Source organism: Hirundo rustica, chromosome 15 (genome assembly GCF_015227805.2).
Source record: "Hirundo rustica isolate bHirRus1 chromosome 15, bHirRus1.pri.v3, whole genome shotgun sequence".
NCBI classification, from domain to species: domain Eukaryota; kingdom Metazoa; phylum Chordata; class Aves; order Passeriformes; family Hirundinidae; genus Hirundo; species Hirundo rustica.
This window is the reverse complement of record NC_053464.1, coordinates 8,493,690-8,506,902: the sequence shown is the minus strand read 5'-3', so window position 1 is coordinate 8,506,902 and position 13,213 is coordinate 8,493,690. Positions and strand designations below refer to the sequence as shown.

Below are 13,213 nucleotides of genomic sequence, written 5' to 3'. Positions count from 1 at the left end.
TTGCAAATACCTCCTTGTCATGCAGCCAAGGTCAGCAGTGAATTGCTGATTAAATACTGCTAATGCAAGTTAAAGCTGGCTCGAAGGGAGTCTGATTTGTGCATCCCATTTTCATAAGGCTCCAAAAGATGTCAGACACGGGACATTTCCTGTTCCAGGCTGGTTTATTTCTTGTGTCACCTCTTTAAATGTCTGCCTGATGAGTCTTCCCTGAGGTAGGTGACATAATTTTCAGTAGCTGGCAGAAAAGCACTCCCCCTTTTCTTGGGCTGACAGCACTGGGAAGTTGGTGGTTGAGGAAGGACTAAGGACTGGTACCCCTTCAAGCACAAGGATTCTCCTGCAGTGCTTGCTGATGCTTTGGAGCACAGTGCTGTGCTTACTGGAGAGGCTGAAGTAGTTCCCGGCTCTAAAATAAGCAGGATATGGAGGGCTGACCATGGATAGATCTGTCTGGGTTTTCAAACATGAGGTGGCTAATTAAGAGACTGCCTCTGCTCTTGTGCGTGTGCCTTCGGTGTCCTGTCTTAAATAAGTAAACAAGAACTGGCATATTTGCAACTGCTTTTTAAGAGATCAGCCGCAGAGCTATTTAGGTAATGTGTGTTCTGTGTCTGTAAACAGCCTGTGGATTCAAGTAACGATTTATATGCAAAACGCTTAAAGGTTGCTACCCACGTGTGTGCATCAAATGTCGTCGTGTGCCAGGTTCTGTGACAAGCCTTGGGGGTTTTTTTTGTTTTTTTTTAAAGGATAGCAATGGTGATTCAGAGACTCGGAAGAATTCAGTGTACTCCAATGACAAACTGCTTTTCTTGATGTCTCTGGGAGTTCCCCCCAAAAAAACCCACCAAACCCAAACCAACCAAACAACAAAAGAAAAACCAAACAAACCACAAAACCCCTGAAAAATGGATCCAGAGCTGCATGGAGAATACTCAGCTCGCTGGGCTGGATGTGACAAGGGTTTGTTAGTGATTTCATGATACTTGTGATTGTCTATTGGCTTTTATCCCTGCCACAGAGTGCCCATGATAATCTGGGTGGGGGGAGGGAAAAAGGAGATGTAAGGAAACGAGCAGACAGGCTTGATGGAGATAGTGCTGTGAAGATTACCAGCTATCAAATTAAAGAAGAAAAGTTACCAAAAATGACCAAAAATTTATGATGGGTTCCTAGGGGGGAAGTGTAAGAGTTGCTTTGAGAAGTCTCACTGTACCGACTGAAAACAAATAGCTGTAGAAACAGGAAGAACAGCAGCGAGGTCCAACCCATAGCTCACTTCTCCCTGGCAATTTCAGTCCACTCCTTTCAGTTTCAAGTAGGGGAGAAGAGAAACTTGAAACTGAATTCACTGACAAATCCATGTGTGTACTGCTTCAGGCTAGGGCAACAGAGAGGGAAACTCTCAGCTCTCTCTTTCAGGGTTTAATCCTGTGCAAAATTAAAACGCTGAAATACAAAACTCCCATCGAGGGAGGGAGTGTTTGGGTGCAGTTTGCCAATCTGTCTCCTGTGCTCCGCCAGATGACAATCAGGGATCACTGGTTTTGAAGGCAAATCGAAATTCAGGTAGGTTCACACATGCTGGAAACTGCTCTTGAGTTTTCCAGTTCCTCCCGACATGGCACAGGGAGCTGCTCCACTGCCTGTGCGAGCGAAATGCCGGAGCAGCCGCTGCAGAGGAAATGAGTCATTCCTCTATTTCTGTTGCAAGAGACTTCTCTGTGCTGTGCAATGCATTTAGGAATATATTCCTGCTGCTTCTTGGAAGTTCTCCTAGGACCACGTTTAGGCATAAAAAACATCAGCAAATGAACGGGCACACTACAGACTTTTTCTTCATTTAAATCGGCTGTGCAGGCTTGGCTTCTACAGGAGGGATTTTCAGGAGCCCTGAATTTTGTGCAGTTCTCACCTCTGGGTCTGTTTGCTGGTGGAAAGGCTGCTGCCAAAGAGGTGATTGTGTGGGGGGCATGAGTGTGTCTTCTGAGCATCCCTTTTTGTCATGCCCCGTTGGAAGCTTGTTGAAGTGTATTTCAAAAAAGAGAAACTTGCTAGTCATAGGGATTGTGAATAATGGGCACTTCTCCAAAAAATATTTCTGCACAGAGCCTATATGCCTTCCCCAGAAGCCACTCGAGCTCAGCAGTCATTCAGGCCCTACCAAAAATAATGACATCTGCTGAATAGTAAAAAAACAAAGGGGAGTGGGGGGGAGAACAGCTGCAGTGGACTCTGAGAAAGCAGCAGGCCCATTTCTCCCCTTTTATTTCAGGGTGGTGTTTCCCAGGGCTGTGAACAGACGCTGAACTGCCTGTTGGCACCGTGTGGATGAGCCTGAGGACCTGAGCAGCATCAGGCCTCTGTCTCCTCACTGCTGCACTGAGGGATGGATGAGTAAATAAAGTGAACTGGCACCCAGTTGTGGCTTCTGCTGGGGGAGCCCTGGAGATCTTGGTAAGAATTCGGCAAATTGGCCATTTTCAAGTCTCGCAGGAGCCTGACTTGTTCAGGAATGAAGGAAGTCTCGCCGAAGCCCTGTATGTGCCTAAGGATGAGTTTTGTCTCACAGTCTGTTTATCTCCTGGCTCTTTGAGTGCTGGCTGCCTTGAAATGCAGACTCTTCACGATGTGCTGCACCTGGCTGGGGCCACCAGTTCCAGCAGAGCAGCAGCAATGCAACTTTACTGCGACATTAACCCCTTGCATTTTACAGGTGCTTCTTGAAATGTTCCCACTTTGTGACTTTCAGACATGGTGAGTGCGTGAGGGAGGGACAGAGGGAGACTGGTAGCAAAACACACTGACTTCTGCGGTTTGCTCCTTGAAAATGCCACTAGTGCTCCAGGAAACCATATAAATCCTGTCTGCAGAGTTTGTGTGCACAGCAGTGCTTTAAATTTGCCTCTTGAAATCATTTTCATTACCCAAAGGGTGTATAGGGGCCCATAACGAGCTTTTAACTCTCAATTCCTCAAGGAAGAATTGTTATGGCCTTCCAAAACGATCCCTGTGTTAAGTGGCAATTAAGAGCTAATTATAATGAGATGCTGTTGGATGAGATTAGTATCTGATTTAGAATGACAACAGAGACATCCACATAGATTCAGCTGGAGGGGAGATGGTGGGAGAAAGGGATAAGCAGGGAAGGCAGCAGGTACACTGCAAGGAGGGACAATCACCTTGGGGAACACGGTCACTACCTGGCTGGGCATCAGGAGAGGCAGCCCTCAGTGCAAAACATGACAGTGTTTCTGAGGGAGAACCGTGGGATTTGCATGAACTTCTTCAGCCAGAGCTGTCAGGGTTGTAACTCTTGTGAAGGAGATGTGGTGCGAGCCCTGCTTCCTGCCTTCTGAAATGTCAGCTGTTCACCTGTCTGGCAGCTGGAGGGACCGTGAAAAGGGGTCATTTTGGTGTGAAATTTATCTCTTTAGCTGATAAAGACCTTCATAATGAGACTTTGATTTCCAAGGGCTCCGGCAGTGCTGCAGTTTGAGTATCTGTTTGCCTGACTGCCATTGGAGTAGCTGTATGTGAAGTGCACAGGTATTTTATTTGTATAAAACTGCTCAGTCTCAGAGGTCAGCAAACAGAGCTACCCCGGAAACTTTCAAGTTGCAGAGCAGAAGGTTAATTTTGAGTGAATAAGGTGTTTGAACACAGGACCCTGCACACACCAGAGCATGCTGTCCTGACTGCTCAGGCACATCTTTATCCCTGGAGAGCACCTAGGCTTTGTTTTCAGCAGATCTCCCTGGCCCAGGCTCCCAGAGGGAGCAGGCCCTTGCAGTGAAGGGAGCAGATGGATGCCTCCTTTCTTCATCCTGCACAGTATTTTCATAACCTTTCAGTGGCATCCCTGTGGAATGGGGACAAGATGGCAGTCACGTGCTGGCCACAGCCGCTCCGGTTCTTCCAGTGGGGGAGGAAGCCGGGATGAGATCAGATTTACTTTTGTCCCTTTTCTGCTTGGAAACTTATTTGTGTTGCTAACGAGGTCCCCAGTCCCAGGCTGGGAAAGGGATGCTGCAGGGAGGAGGACAAGCAAGCTCCCTCCCTTGGGAGAGGGCTGGAGCAGTCCTTGACTCATAGAAGCTGCTTTCCTGGGGCCAGTGGAAACAGTTTGTCACCCGTCACGGCAGGTGACACAGCCTGAGCTGTTGGCACAGCGGGATGAGGAGCAGGGTGGGGCTGGACCCACACCAGGACATTGCTCAGGAGCAGGGACATCTTCCCTGACAGCATTGCTCGGTTACTGGGCACATTACGGGGGAGGAACATAACATGCTGCTACCTACGTAACATGAGGAGCAGCCCCAAGATCAAAAGTATTCCCATCTGATCTGTAAGAACAGGGTTTTCAGTCAGACACCCGGGGGACTCCCAGCAGCAAGGAAGAATGTTATCACCTGGATTTTAGCAGACATTTGCATAGGAGCCTGGTTCAGTCCGTGATGAAAACAGGTTTGCCTTCCAAGCTCAGCTCTGAACGGCAGAGAGCACGGTGTGTGTTGCTGTGTGTGTAGTGATTTCGGTTTCCATTAACGTCCAAAGAAGTGATTCCTTGTGAGAAGGAAATTTTAATTTGGAAAGGACCTGGTTCCTTTATATTGATTGCATTTAGATGGATTTGCAGCCTTCCTCCACAGCAGAGCTGTGACCCACTGAAAACGCTGCAGGGTAAATGCACAGAACGGAGAGGAGGAAAAGAATTCAACAACAGAAACAGACAGGTGAAACCAGGGTCCTTTCAAGGCAGAAATGTTCAGGATTTCCCCTTATTTCTCAGCTACAGCAATGCAGTGCTTTAGAATGCAAATTGCCCCTTTAGCCCACCAAGTTTAGTTCTACTGCACTATACAGTATTTTGCACATCTGCTTAATGAGATGTGCAAAGCAGGAAAACCAGATGTAATGGTCTCTGCTGCTGCGACGAGATGACTGGAAACAGAACCTTTTGTCATCAAAACAGTCATGCCCTTCTGAACCTGTTGAATTCTGAAGCTGTCTAGGGCATATTTTTGCAAATCATGATTTGATATTTGCAGCTGAATGATCCTGAACATATTCTGTTCCATATTCTGTAGCTTTTCCTTTGCAGCTCAGAAGTGGATTTTGCTGCTGTTGATACTGTTTTTTCCAAAGGCTTTAAGCAACCTTTATTTTTCTGTTTTGTTATTTTGTTTCATAATTTAAAAGCTTTTCTCTTATGAGCTATATTGAAATGGTTTTGGATAACTTTTCCAGTATTTCACAGCTGCATGGCCCAGGGCTCAGTTATAAAGCCTTGCTGATTCTGTTGAAGAAAGTGTGCTTAACCACATCTCTTTCTCTGTTAATTTACATCTTTAAGCCACTGCTGGAAAGGAGAAACCTGTAAGTTCTAATTCCTTCTCTGTCCACTTGCTAGGTTTGATGTAGTTTTTTGATGACTCTATGAATATGAATTGTGACTTGCCAAATTAGTGTGAATTAAATGGGAAGAGTCATAGCACAGTTATTCAAACAACTTCCAGGGGATGAACTCTTCTAAAATAAGTCATCCATGAGTCTGTAACACAACTGAAGCTCTCAGCATTTATTTTACAACTCTGTCCCTGAGTCTCAGAGAGATGATGTTGAGACAGTTTGCCTTATCCTAAAAATCCCACACTCTGGCTTTTTTAGAAGATACTGTATTTTTAAGGTGGGCACTGAAAGTATCTTGACTGCCTTTATCTCTAGAGTTGTGTCACCTTGAAGCCTAGGTTCTGTCCCCATTTGCTCAGCCCCTTCACCAGGATCCCCCTCGATCCCCCAGGGCTTGGGAAGCCACATCCACAGCTCCCACCCAGCTCCTCTTGGTAGAAGTGACCCTTGTTTCTCAGTCATTAAACTGAAAAAAATATGAAGCAGAAATTTACTTCTAAAATAGAGCTCTCTTCCTTAGGAATTTGCTTCAGCGGGGACTGTGAGATATTCTCTCTGTAATGATTTATATTACAAAAATAGCTCTGTCCTATGTCCACAAACAGTTAGAAATGTGAGCCTGGAAAAGAAATCTAGCAGCTAACTCCTCAACCCTACAGCCTGAATAAACCAGTCATGAACAAATTGAATTACAAAAGCAACCGAAGAACTAAACTTCCCTGTAAATACAATGTTCTCTCCTCGGAAGTCTGAAAATACTCTAGGCTTTTTATCCTTACCCAAAGCGTGCCCTATCCAAGCTTTTTTGGCCTCCATGTGGGGAATGAGTTCCAAAGCAGAAGAGCCTCAGCGGCGCTGTGCCTCCTCCGGGCTCTCTCCCACCGCTGCCGCGTCAGGGGCGACCCTGCGAGCCAGGGAGGGCTCGTCTTCAATGCAAAATGAGGTCAGTGAAAGAACACCACCTCAAATTCATATTTATACATCTGACCTAGCAGCCACCGTGCCCCCTCGACACTCGGCTCACACAAGTGACGCTGTGTGAAGCCACCGAGGGCTCTGCTGTGCCAGACCAGCGCTGGGCCATGGATGGAGATGAGCTCCATGGATGGAGATGAGCTCACCGGGCAGTGACAGCTCCCTCCAGGGACAGCTTTCCTGCGAGCAGGAACCTGGATTGGAGCGCTCGGTACGATAACACACACGGTGCTTGCTTCCTCGGAGCCTGCATGCCCTTTGGCTGTGGTTTTTATCTCTGTTTACTATAGAAAAAGCTTTAGCAGATTATGCTGTGTCATTCAGTTCCCTGCCAGAGTGTATGTTAAAGAGAAACTAGAAAGTGTGTGAGAGTAAAAAAAGTAGCTGTAATTTTTTTTTTTTTTTTTTTTTTTTTTTTTTGTGGCATAGGCAAGGTCATTACAAATTATATGAGGCAATGAGGATGTGAGGATCTTAGATCAAATTTAACTGCTTTATCTGGAGAGTTAAGAAAAGAGAAAAATGTGCTTTTACTGATATTACCAATTAGGGAGCTGCCAGGTGGCCAGTTAATAACTCAGATGTGCTGCAAGATGCGGCATCAGCAGTGGCTGTTTGTGAAGTGAAGCAGAGGAGAGTTTCCCAGGGCACAGCACCAGCGGGTTCCTCCTGGGCACGGGCGTGACTTCGGCCCAGGAGATGTGACAAGAGGGGGAGCCCGGGGTAGGTAATGCCAGTCCGTAAAGGGATAAGAGCTTAGGAAAATTGCAAAGAAGAAATGCAATGAAAGGTAAAGAGCAGTCGGGACCGGCAGTGCAGAAGCCTGGAAATGGTGTCCTGGCTCCACATCACGCACATGCACAGGTGTCTGTGCTGCTGACGGGCTGATTTAGAGGCAGCTGAGACCAAAGGCCGGGTGAGTCATGGAAATGGGCTGTAGCACCTTCCCCTTCTGTCACTAGCTGAAATCCGTGTCTGTCACACTGATGTCAGCCCAAGTTCCTGCTGGAAACTGCATCATCACTGGCACAGGATCAGTTGCTGTGACTCTCTCATGCCTCAAGGGACCAGAGCCTGAGACAGAGCTGGAGCCCAGGCTTCTCACTGATCCCTGAAGTACACCGGCAATGATGTAGGGCAAGGGCGTAACCTTTCACTTCTCCAAACTGAGCTGTCTGGGCACGATGCCCAGCGGGAATTTGGGAGAAAGGATTGAAGGGAACAGCACGTGAGCCTGGGAGGCAGCCGGCAGGGTTGAGCTTGCAGCTTTGCCATCAGCAGGAAGCATGGAGCTCAGCTCAGCTCATCTCACTTCAGGCATTCCCTGGCACTGCCCCTGCCACTGAGTCACAGAGCTAGAACAAACACAGGTCCCCATGGCAAAGTTAAAGCTAATCCTTGCTGCTGAAAGACTGGGAGGAAAGGCCTCTCCTGGGTACAGGTTGTAGGAAACAGTTCTGCTCTGGGTTGCCCAGAACTTCTTGAATAAAACCTCCTGGATTTGCCCCTTCAGGGTACAAATCCAAGGCAGAAACAAGCATGAAAATCACACAGAGAAAGAAACTGCATTTCCATGAAGCCTGTAAAGAGACAAACGTTGCTAGAGATGGTTCTGAAGAGTTAATTGGAGATACCTTTATTGGAGGGATGGTGCTGCGAGGAAATGAAGTCAATTCTGTAATGACAAGAGGAGCTGGACATTTATCAGCTGCCAACAGCAGTGGGGAAGCACCAGCTACAGTGGCTTGCCATTTATAAAAACATCTGGAGATAAGCTTCTTTTTAGGCAGAGTGGTAGCTGGCTATCCCAGCAGGCTCAAGTGGTGATAATAAGGATTTGGCAAAAGAACAGCAGAGGAAGACACCTCATCTTACCTTGTATAGCCTCTGTTCTTCTTGCTTCCCCCTTGCAGCAGAAAGCACTGTCAGCTGCTTTGGTAGGATTCAAATGAAAATGCTCTGAAATAGCCATCAGATTGCCTTCCTTTGCTTTACTTTTTCAGAGTGATGCTCTTTTCTCTTAACTTTAAGGCACAAAGAGGCTGAAAGTCTTTGGGTAGGTTTGGGCATAGCACAGCATTTTTAATACCAACATGCCTGGTTTGGTTTGTCTGACGAGCTGCTGAACTGATTTGCTGTGCTGGAGGTAGATTTTGCTACTGCTGGGCTGGTTGTAATGGTTTGAGTGCATGCTTTGGATGTAGCTGATGTTATTCCCAGTGTGTATTAGTAAGAATAGAAATCTGCCACAAAATCCTCTTCTGCAAAAGCACTACTCATTTCCTAGTTTTCTGCTTAAAAATTCTGCATTTGCAAGCCTCACCATCTGCATCACAGCCATTACATGTGGGAAGTATGGAATGTGTCTTATCAGACACAGAGCGTGCACAGCAAAGGACATCCAAAGGTTATGTTGTCATTATGTCAAATGGATCTGTTTATTCTGAGTGCTGTAGAAGCAGAGCTTAATCAGAGCATCAGCCATATGCAGATTTGAAATTAGATTTTACAATAACCACCTGTCTACTGTTTTGAATCCTTGTCATATTCCTTGGGTTAGAGCTGTGCTTGCTTAGTGAATATGTGTGCTGGGAGAAAATCATCTAAAAGCCTTCATGTCATGGTGTAAAAAGCACTTAGATGCATGTATATGTATGAGTGTGCAAGGGGAGCACGTGTGTCTTACGGCTTCGTGCTATAAGCTGCTACCAAAGCATGTGAAAGGGAAAGGAAAGCATTCCTTTCATGTAAAAATCAATAGTATTGGTGACTTCCCATAGAATCTTCTTTTGCTCTTCTTTTTTGGCTCATAATTTTTATATGTGTCATCCAAAAAAGTCAGTATGAAGTGATGCAGCATTTGATCTTTTTCTTCTGTCAAAGTTTTTTTAAAGGAATAAGTACAAACATGCACATTATGTTTGTGTAGTGCCTTCCACAGTTTTGTGACTCACAGCATTCTGCCTTTAAGGAGTAAAAAAAAAAAAAAAATCTGCCTGAAAGCTTAAGCCTCTCTCCTCATTATGTTGCAACATGAAAAAAAAATAAAATCTGTGCACTTGGTTATTGCAAGCTGCATCAAGACAGTGGTGAAAAGAGCAACAATATTCAAAGTAAGGGTTGACATTTTAAACACTGGCACTTGGAAAGAAGTGGAATTAAGAAGAATGAAAGAGCAAAAATTGACAAATAACTTGCACCACCACTTAATCATATGCTCAAAACTGCCTGAAACAAGTAAGCATTACAGGCTTTTTCTTGCTTATCTCCACTGTGATAATTATTCTTCTAAAGCACTAGCTGCTCTCCCAGGGGAAAAAGCAAGTTCATTTTTTTTTTTTTTTAAATTCAGAGTATGGCCCTTCCCACGGAAGTCAACAGCAGTTTTTCATTGAATTCAACAAGAACTTAAATGGGCCATTAAATGAGATCAGTAATGCAAGAGCTTTCCAAAGACATCCTGGCCCAGATGCTCCCTCCTTGCCACAGGGAGCAGCAGTCACCAGCGTTCTCAGGCTGGCCAATATCTGAGGCTGTAGTGTCCCCTTCTCCAGAGCAGGAGATGTTTTCACCACTCACCACAGTAAACTGAAATGTGGCGAGTCAGGGAGGTGCCCTGACGGTCCAGCTGGCCTGAGCTGAAAGCTGCTGCCTCTCTCTGCCTCTCTCCAGGGTTTAGAGTGAATCAATGTACCAGGAAGGTGCCAGAAGTGTAGCCTGAGAGCTTCCTCCAAAACCGAGGGCAGAAGCCTTTGTTTACACCAGGATGCCGGGAAGCCTCTTGTTTGTGTGTCACCCAGGTGGTGACCAAAAGAACGGCTGAAAAGCTTCACTTTCCCTGTGCTTTCCCTTTCAAGAGTTTGACCCCAGGAGTGTTTTGCTACTTGAGCTCTCCAGGTCCAGCCACCCCCGTGGTGGGATTTGCCCATTGTGGACCACGTTCCCTCCCACCCTGCCTCTGGCTGGACCCAACACATCAGCGCAGGGACGGGATGCTCGGTGTGGTCTGTGGGTTACGAGCTCGCTCCCGCTCCTCGTCTCTCAGCTGGGGTGAGTTTGCACGTTTTGACTTTGTTCACTCGAGCTCACAAACAACCGCATCTGTCTCCAAACTCAGGTGCGTCTTCTCACCCAGCGAACTCTTCGCGGGAAAGCGCTGCCGTGAAATCTCTTTTATCAGCCACGGCCACCGCTCGCACCCGCCCGTCCCTCGCCTCCGCCGGGACCCCCCGGGGGCCAGGAGGCCAGGAGGGCTTCGCATCCCTGAATTTCCGCGCCGGGCCCTCTGGAGGTCAGTGTTCGCCCGCGCTGCGGCGGACCTGTTGCGGGCCCGCGGAGGCTCCGCGGGCAGGGCCGGGCCGGGCCGGGCCGGGCGGGAGCCTCCCTCCCTCCCTCCCTCCCTCCCTCCCGCCGGCAGCGCCGGCCCCGCGCCCGCCGCCCGCCCCATCGCCCCGGGGCCCCGCGCTGCCGCTGCCCGCGGAGCCGCCGCCCGCCGCCCCCGGGGCCGCCCCCGTCCCCCCGCCCGGGGCGGTGCCGCTGCGGCGCGGGTGGGGCCGCGCGGCGGGAGGGGCGGTGCGCGCCCGCGGAGCCCCGCGGAGCCATGGCGTACATCCAGGTGCGTGCGGAGCGGCGGGCCGGCGGTGACCGCCGGGGGACGGGGGGGGGGGTCTCTCTGGGGCGTCTGCGGGACGGGCGCGGTGCCGCGGCGGGGCCCCCCCACCGTGCTCCGTGCCCGGTGCGGGTGCGCAACTTCGGGTTAACTTCTGGGGAGGAGTTCCCGCAGGCGACGGCAACCCCCGGGCGAGGGGCCAGGCGGGGCCGGGGCGGGAGCGGGGCCGGCGGCTGTTGTTAGCGGGGCGCCGGGGCAGGAGGGGATGCCCGCGGGGTTGGCGAGCAGCCCTCGGGCCTCTCTTTGCTGGGGGAGCGGGATGGCCCCGGGGCCGTGGGAGCCCGTCCCTATCCCGCAGAAGGACTTCTTGGAGGGAGGAGGATGCTGAACCCCGCGGGCAGACCGAGATGCCCCGGGCCGCCCCAGCCTGGGCAGGGTCCGGCGGGTGCGGGGCACCGGCGCCCTGGGCTGCGGGGAGCCCTGGCTGCGCCGTGATGGATGAGCTCTCCCAGCGTTGTGGGGCTCAATTTCTGTCGGGCCGGTTCAAATGCTGAGGGATCCCCGAGCCTCCCGCTTCCCAGCTATTGCCCCGAGCGCAGCCGCCCGGTTCGCGATGACCCCGAGCGGGGCGGGGGGGCATTTCCGACCGGTCGGTCCCCGGTACAGACCCCGCTGCCGGCGCCACCCGTGTCCCCCGCCCCGCGGGGCCGTGTCCCTCTCCGCTCGCCCCGCCGTGCCCCGCTCCCCTCCCGCTCGGCGCTGACGGGAGCGGGGATGCTCAGGGGAGCGGGGATGCTGAGGGAGCTGCCCCGGGAGTCGGGCTGGAGCAGCCGCGGGTGGACCCCGCCCGAGGTGTCCTGCGGGGTCTGGAGCGGGGTCGGACAGGCCTTCAGCAGCACTGCCGTCGGGGCCCGTGGGAACAAGGTGGGGGTACCCGGGTGCGGAGCAGGACATCGGCAACACCCCGTTATCCCCGCACCGGCGTCTCGATCATGTGGGGGATGTGTGGCTGAGGGGACCACGCTCAGGCTGCGGTGTCCACTGCCGATGGAGCTCGTGAGCCCTTCCTGGGGTGTAACTGCGGGGGCAAAACGCGGTCTGTGACCAGCGAGGACCCCACCCTGCTGCAGCATCCCTGGGGGCACTGCCACGGTGGTTTGTTGTCACTGGTCTGAGCACCTGGCTGGGACTGACGCTCTGCTAACTTGAAGCAGGTGACCCCCACCCAGGGGCCCTGCAGCCGGTTGTGGAGACGGAGCCCTGCCCCCAGCCTCGCCCTTGATGAGGGTTCGCTCGTGGCTGGAGGCTCCCGTCTGGCTTGTTCTCTGCTCGGCCGGCTGGGATGATGTGGCAGAGCATGATGGTGCCTCTCTGACCCTGGAGGCTGAGCCCTTCTCCAGAGGTTGCTGAGCACATCGCAGCTGCTGTGCTTCCCGGGGATCCCCCAGCACCAGCCCGCTGCTGCAGCCTTCCCCAAACCCCTGCCCTTCGTGCCTGGTGCCAGCGAGGTGAGTGAACAGGTGGTCGTGTTTGCTTTCCTTTCATGGGCCCCTGCATTTCAGCCCTGCACGGTGCTGTTGACCTGTTTACCTCTTCAGCGCTGTAATATTCAGTTCTTATCCCTGCCCTCCCATTTGTGGGTGGTCGCAGGCTCACTGTGTCACGGTACTGCGGGATGGCCGTGTGTGCCCTCGGGGCTGGTGGCACTCAGGGGTGGCTTCACGTCGCCGTGAGTGCTGGTGAGCAGGAGGGCTGTTCCATGTGAGCCTGCCCTGTGTCCCTGTGGGCAGTTGGGAAAAGCCCTCTCTTTGCATGACGTGCTCCGGCGTTCGATCGCGTGGCACCGGTCCAGCCGCTTTGTTTTGGAGCAGTTTAAATATCCTCCTTGCAGCTCTGCTAAACCACTCTAGCTTTGGCTGCAACCATGCACTAATAAGGAATGATAAAGACCTTTGAACCTTTTAGCATTTTCTTAAACAGTTGGCCCATGGGTATCTGTAATCACTGTCTTGTCTCATTGCACTGCAGCTCTTCCAGTCTTTTGACTGCTCCTACTAACAAGTGGTGGCTTTTTTGACAAGCACTGGCTTCCAGGAAGTTTAAAAGGAAGGCTTGCACCAAAATGTGAGCCATTGAGAGTTCTTGGAACTAAAGGCACCTTCTGCATCCCAGCTTCTTCAGAAAAGGCTGCTCGTGTCATGTCATAAGTGTAAA

General features: G+C 50.8%; 1 protein-coding gene across 14 annotated transcripts in view; it reads left to right on the top strand.

The window, feature by feature from the left end:
- The first annotated feature begins 9,978 nt into the window (after positions 1-9,978).
- Positions 9,979-13,213, top strand: part of SYT17 (synaptotagmin 17) — a 35,401-nt gene continuing 32,166 nt past the window's right edge. For 2 of the 14 annotated variants that reach the window (XM_040079213.2, XM_040079212.2), the window contains exon 1: positions 9,990-10,681. In XM_040079213.2, coding sequence (XP_039935147.1) covers positions 10,383-10,681 — 299 coding nt within the window. In that variant the 5' untranslated portion in view covers positions 9,990-10,382. Of the gene's footprint in view, positions 10,682-10,948; positions 11,006-11,838; positions 12,508-13,213 lie in introns of those variants that run through there. The other 12 variants (XM_040079220.2, XM_040079217.2, XM_040079223.2 and 9 more) reach the window with 10 other exon arrangements.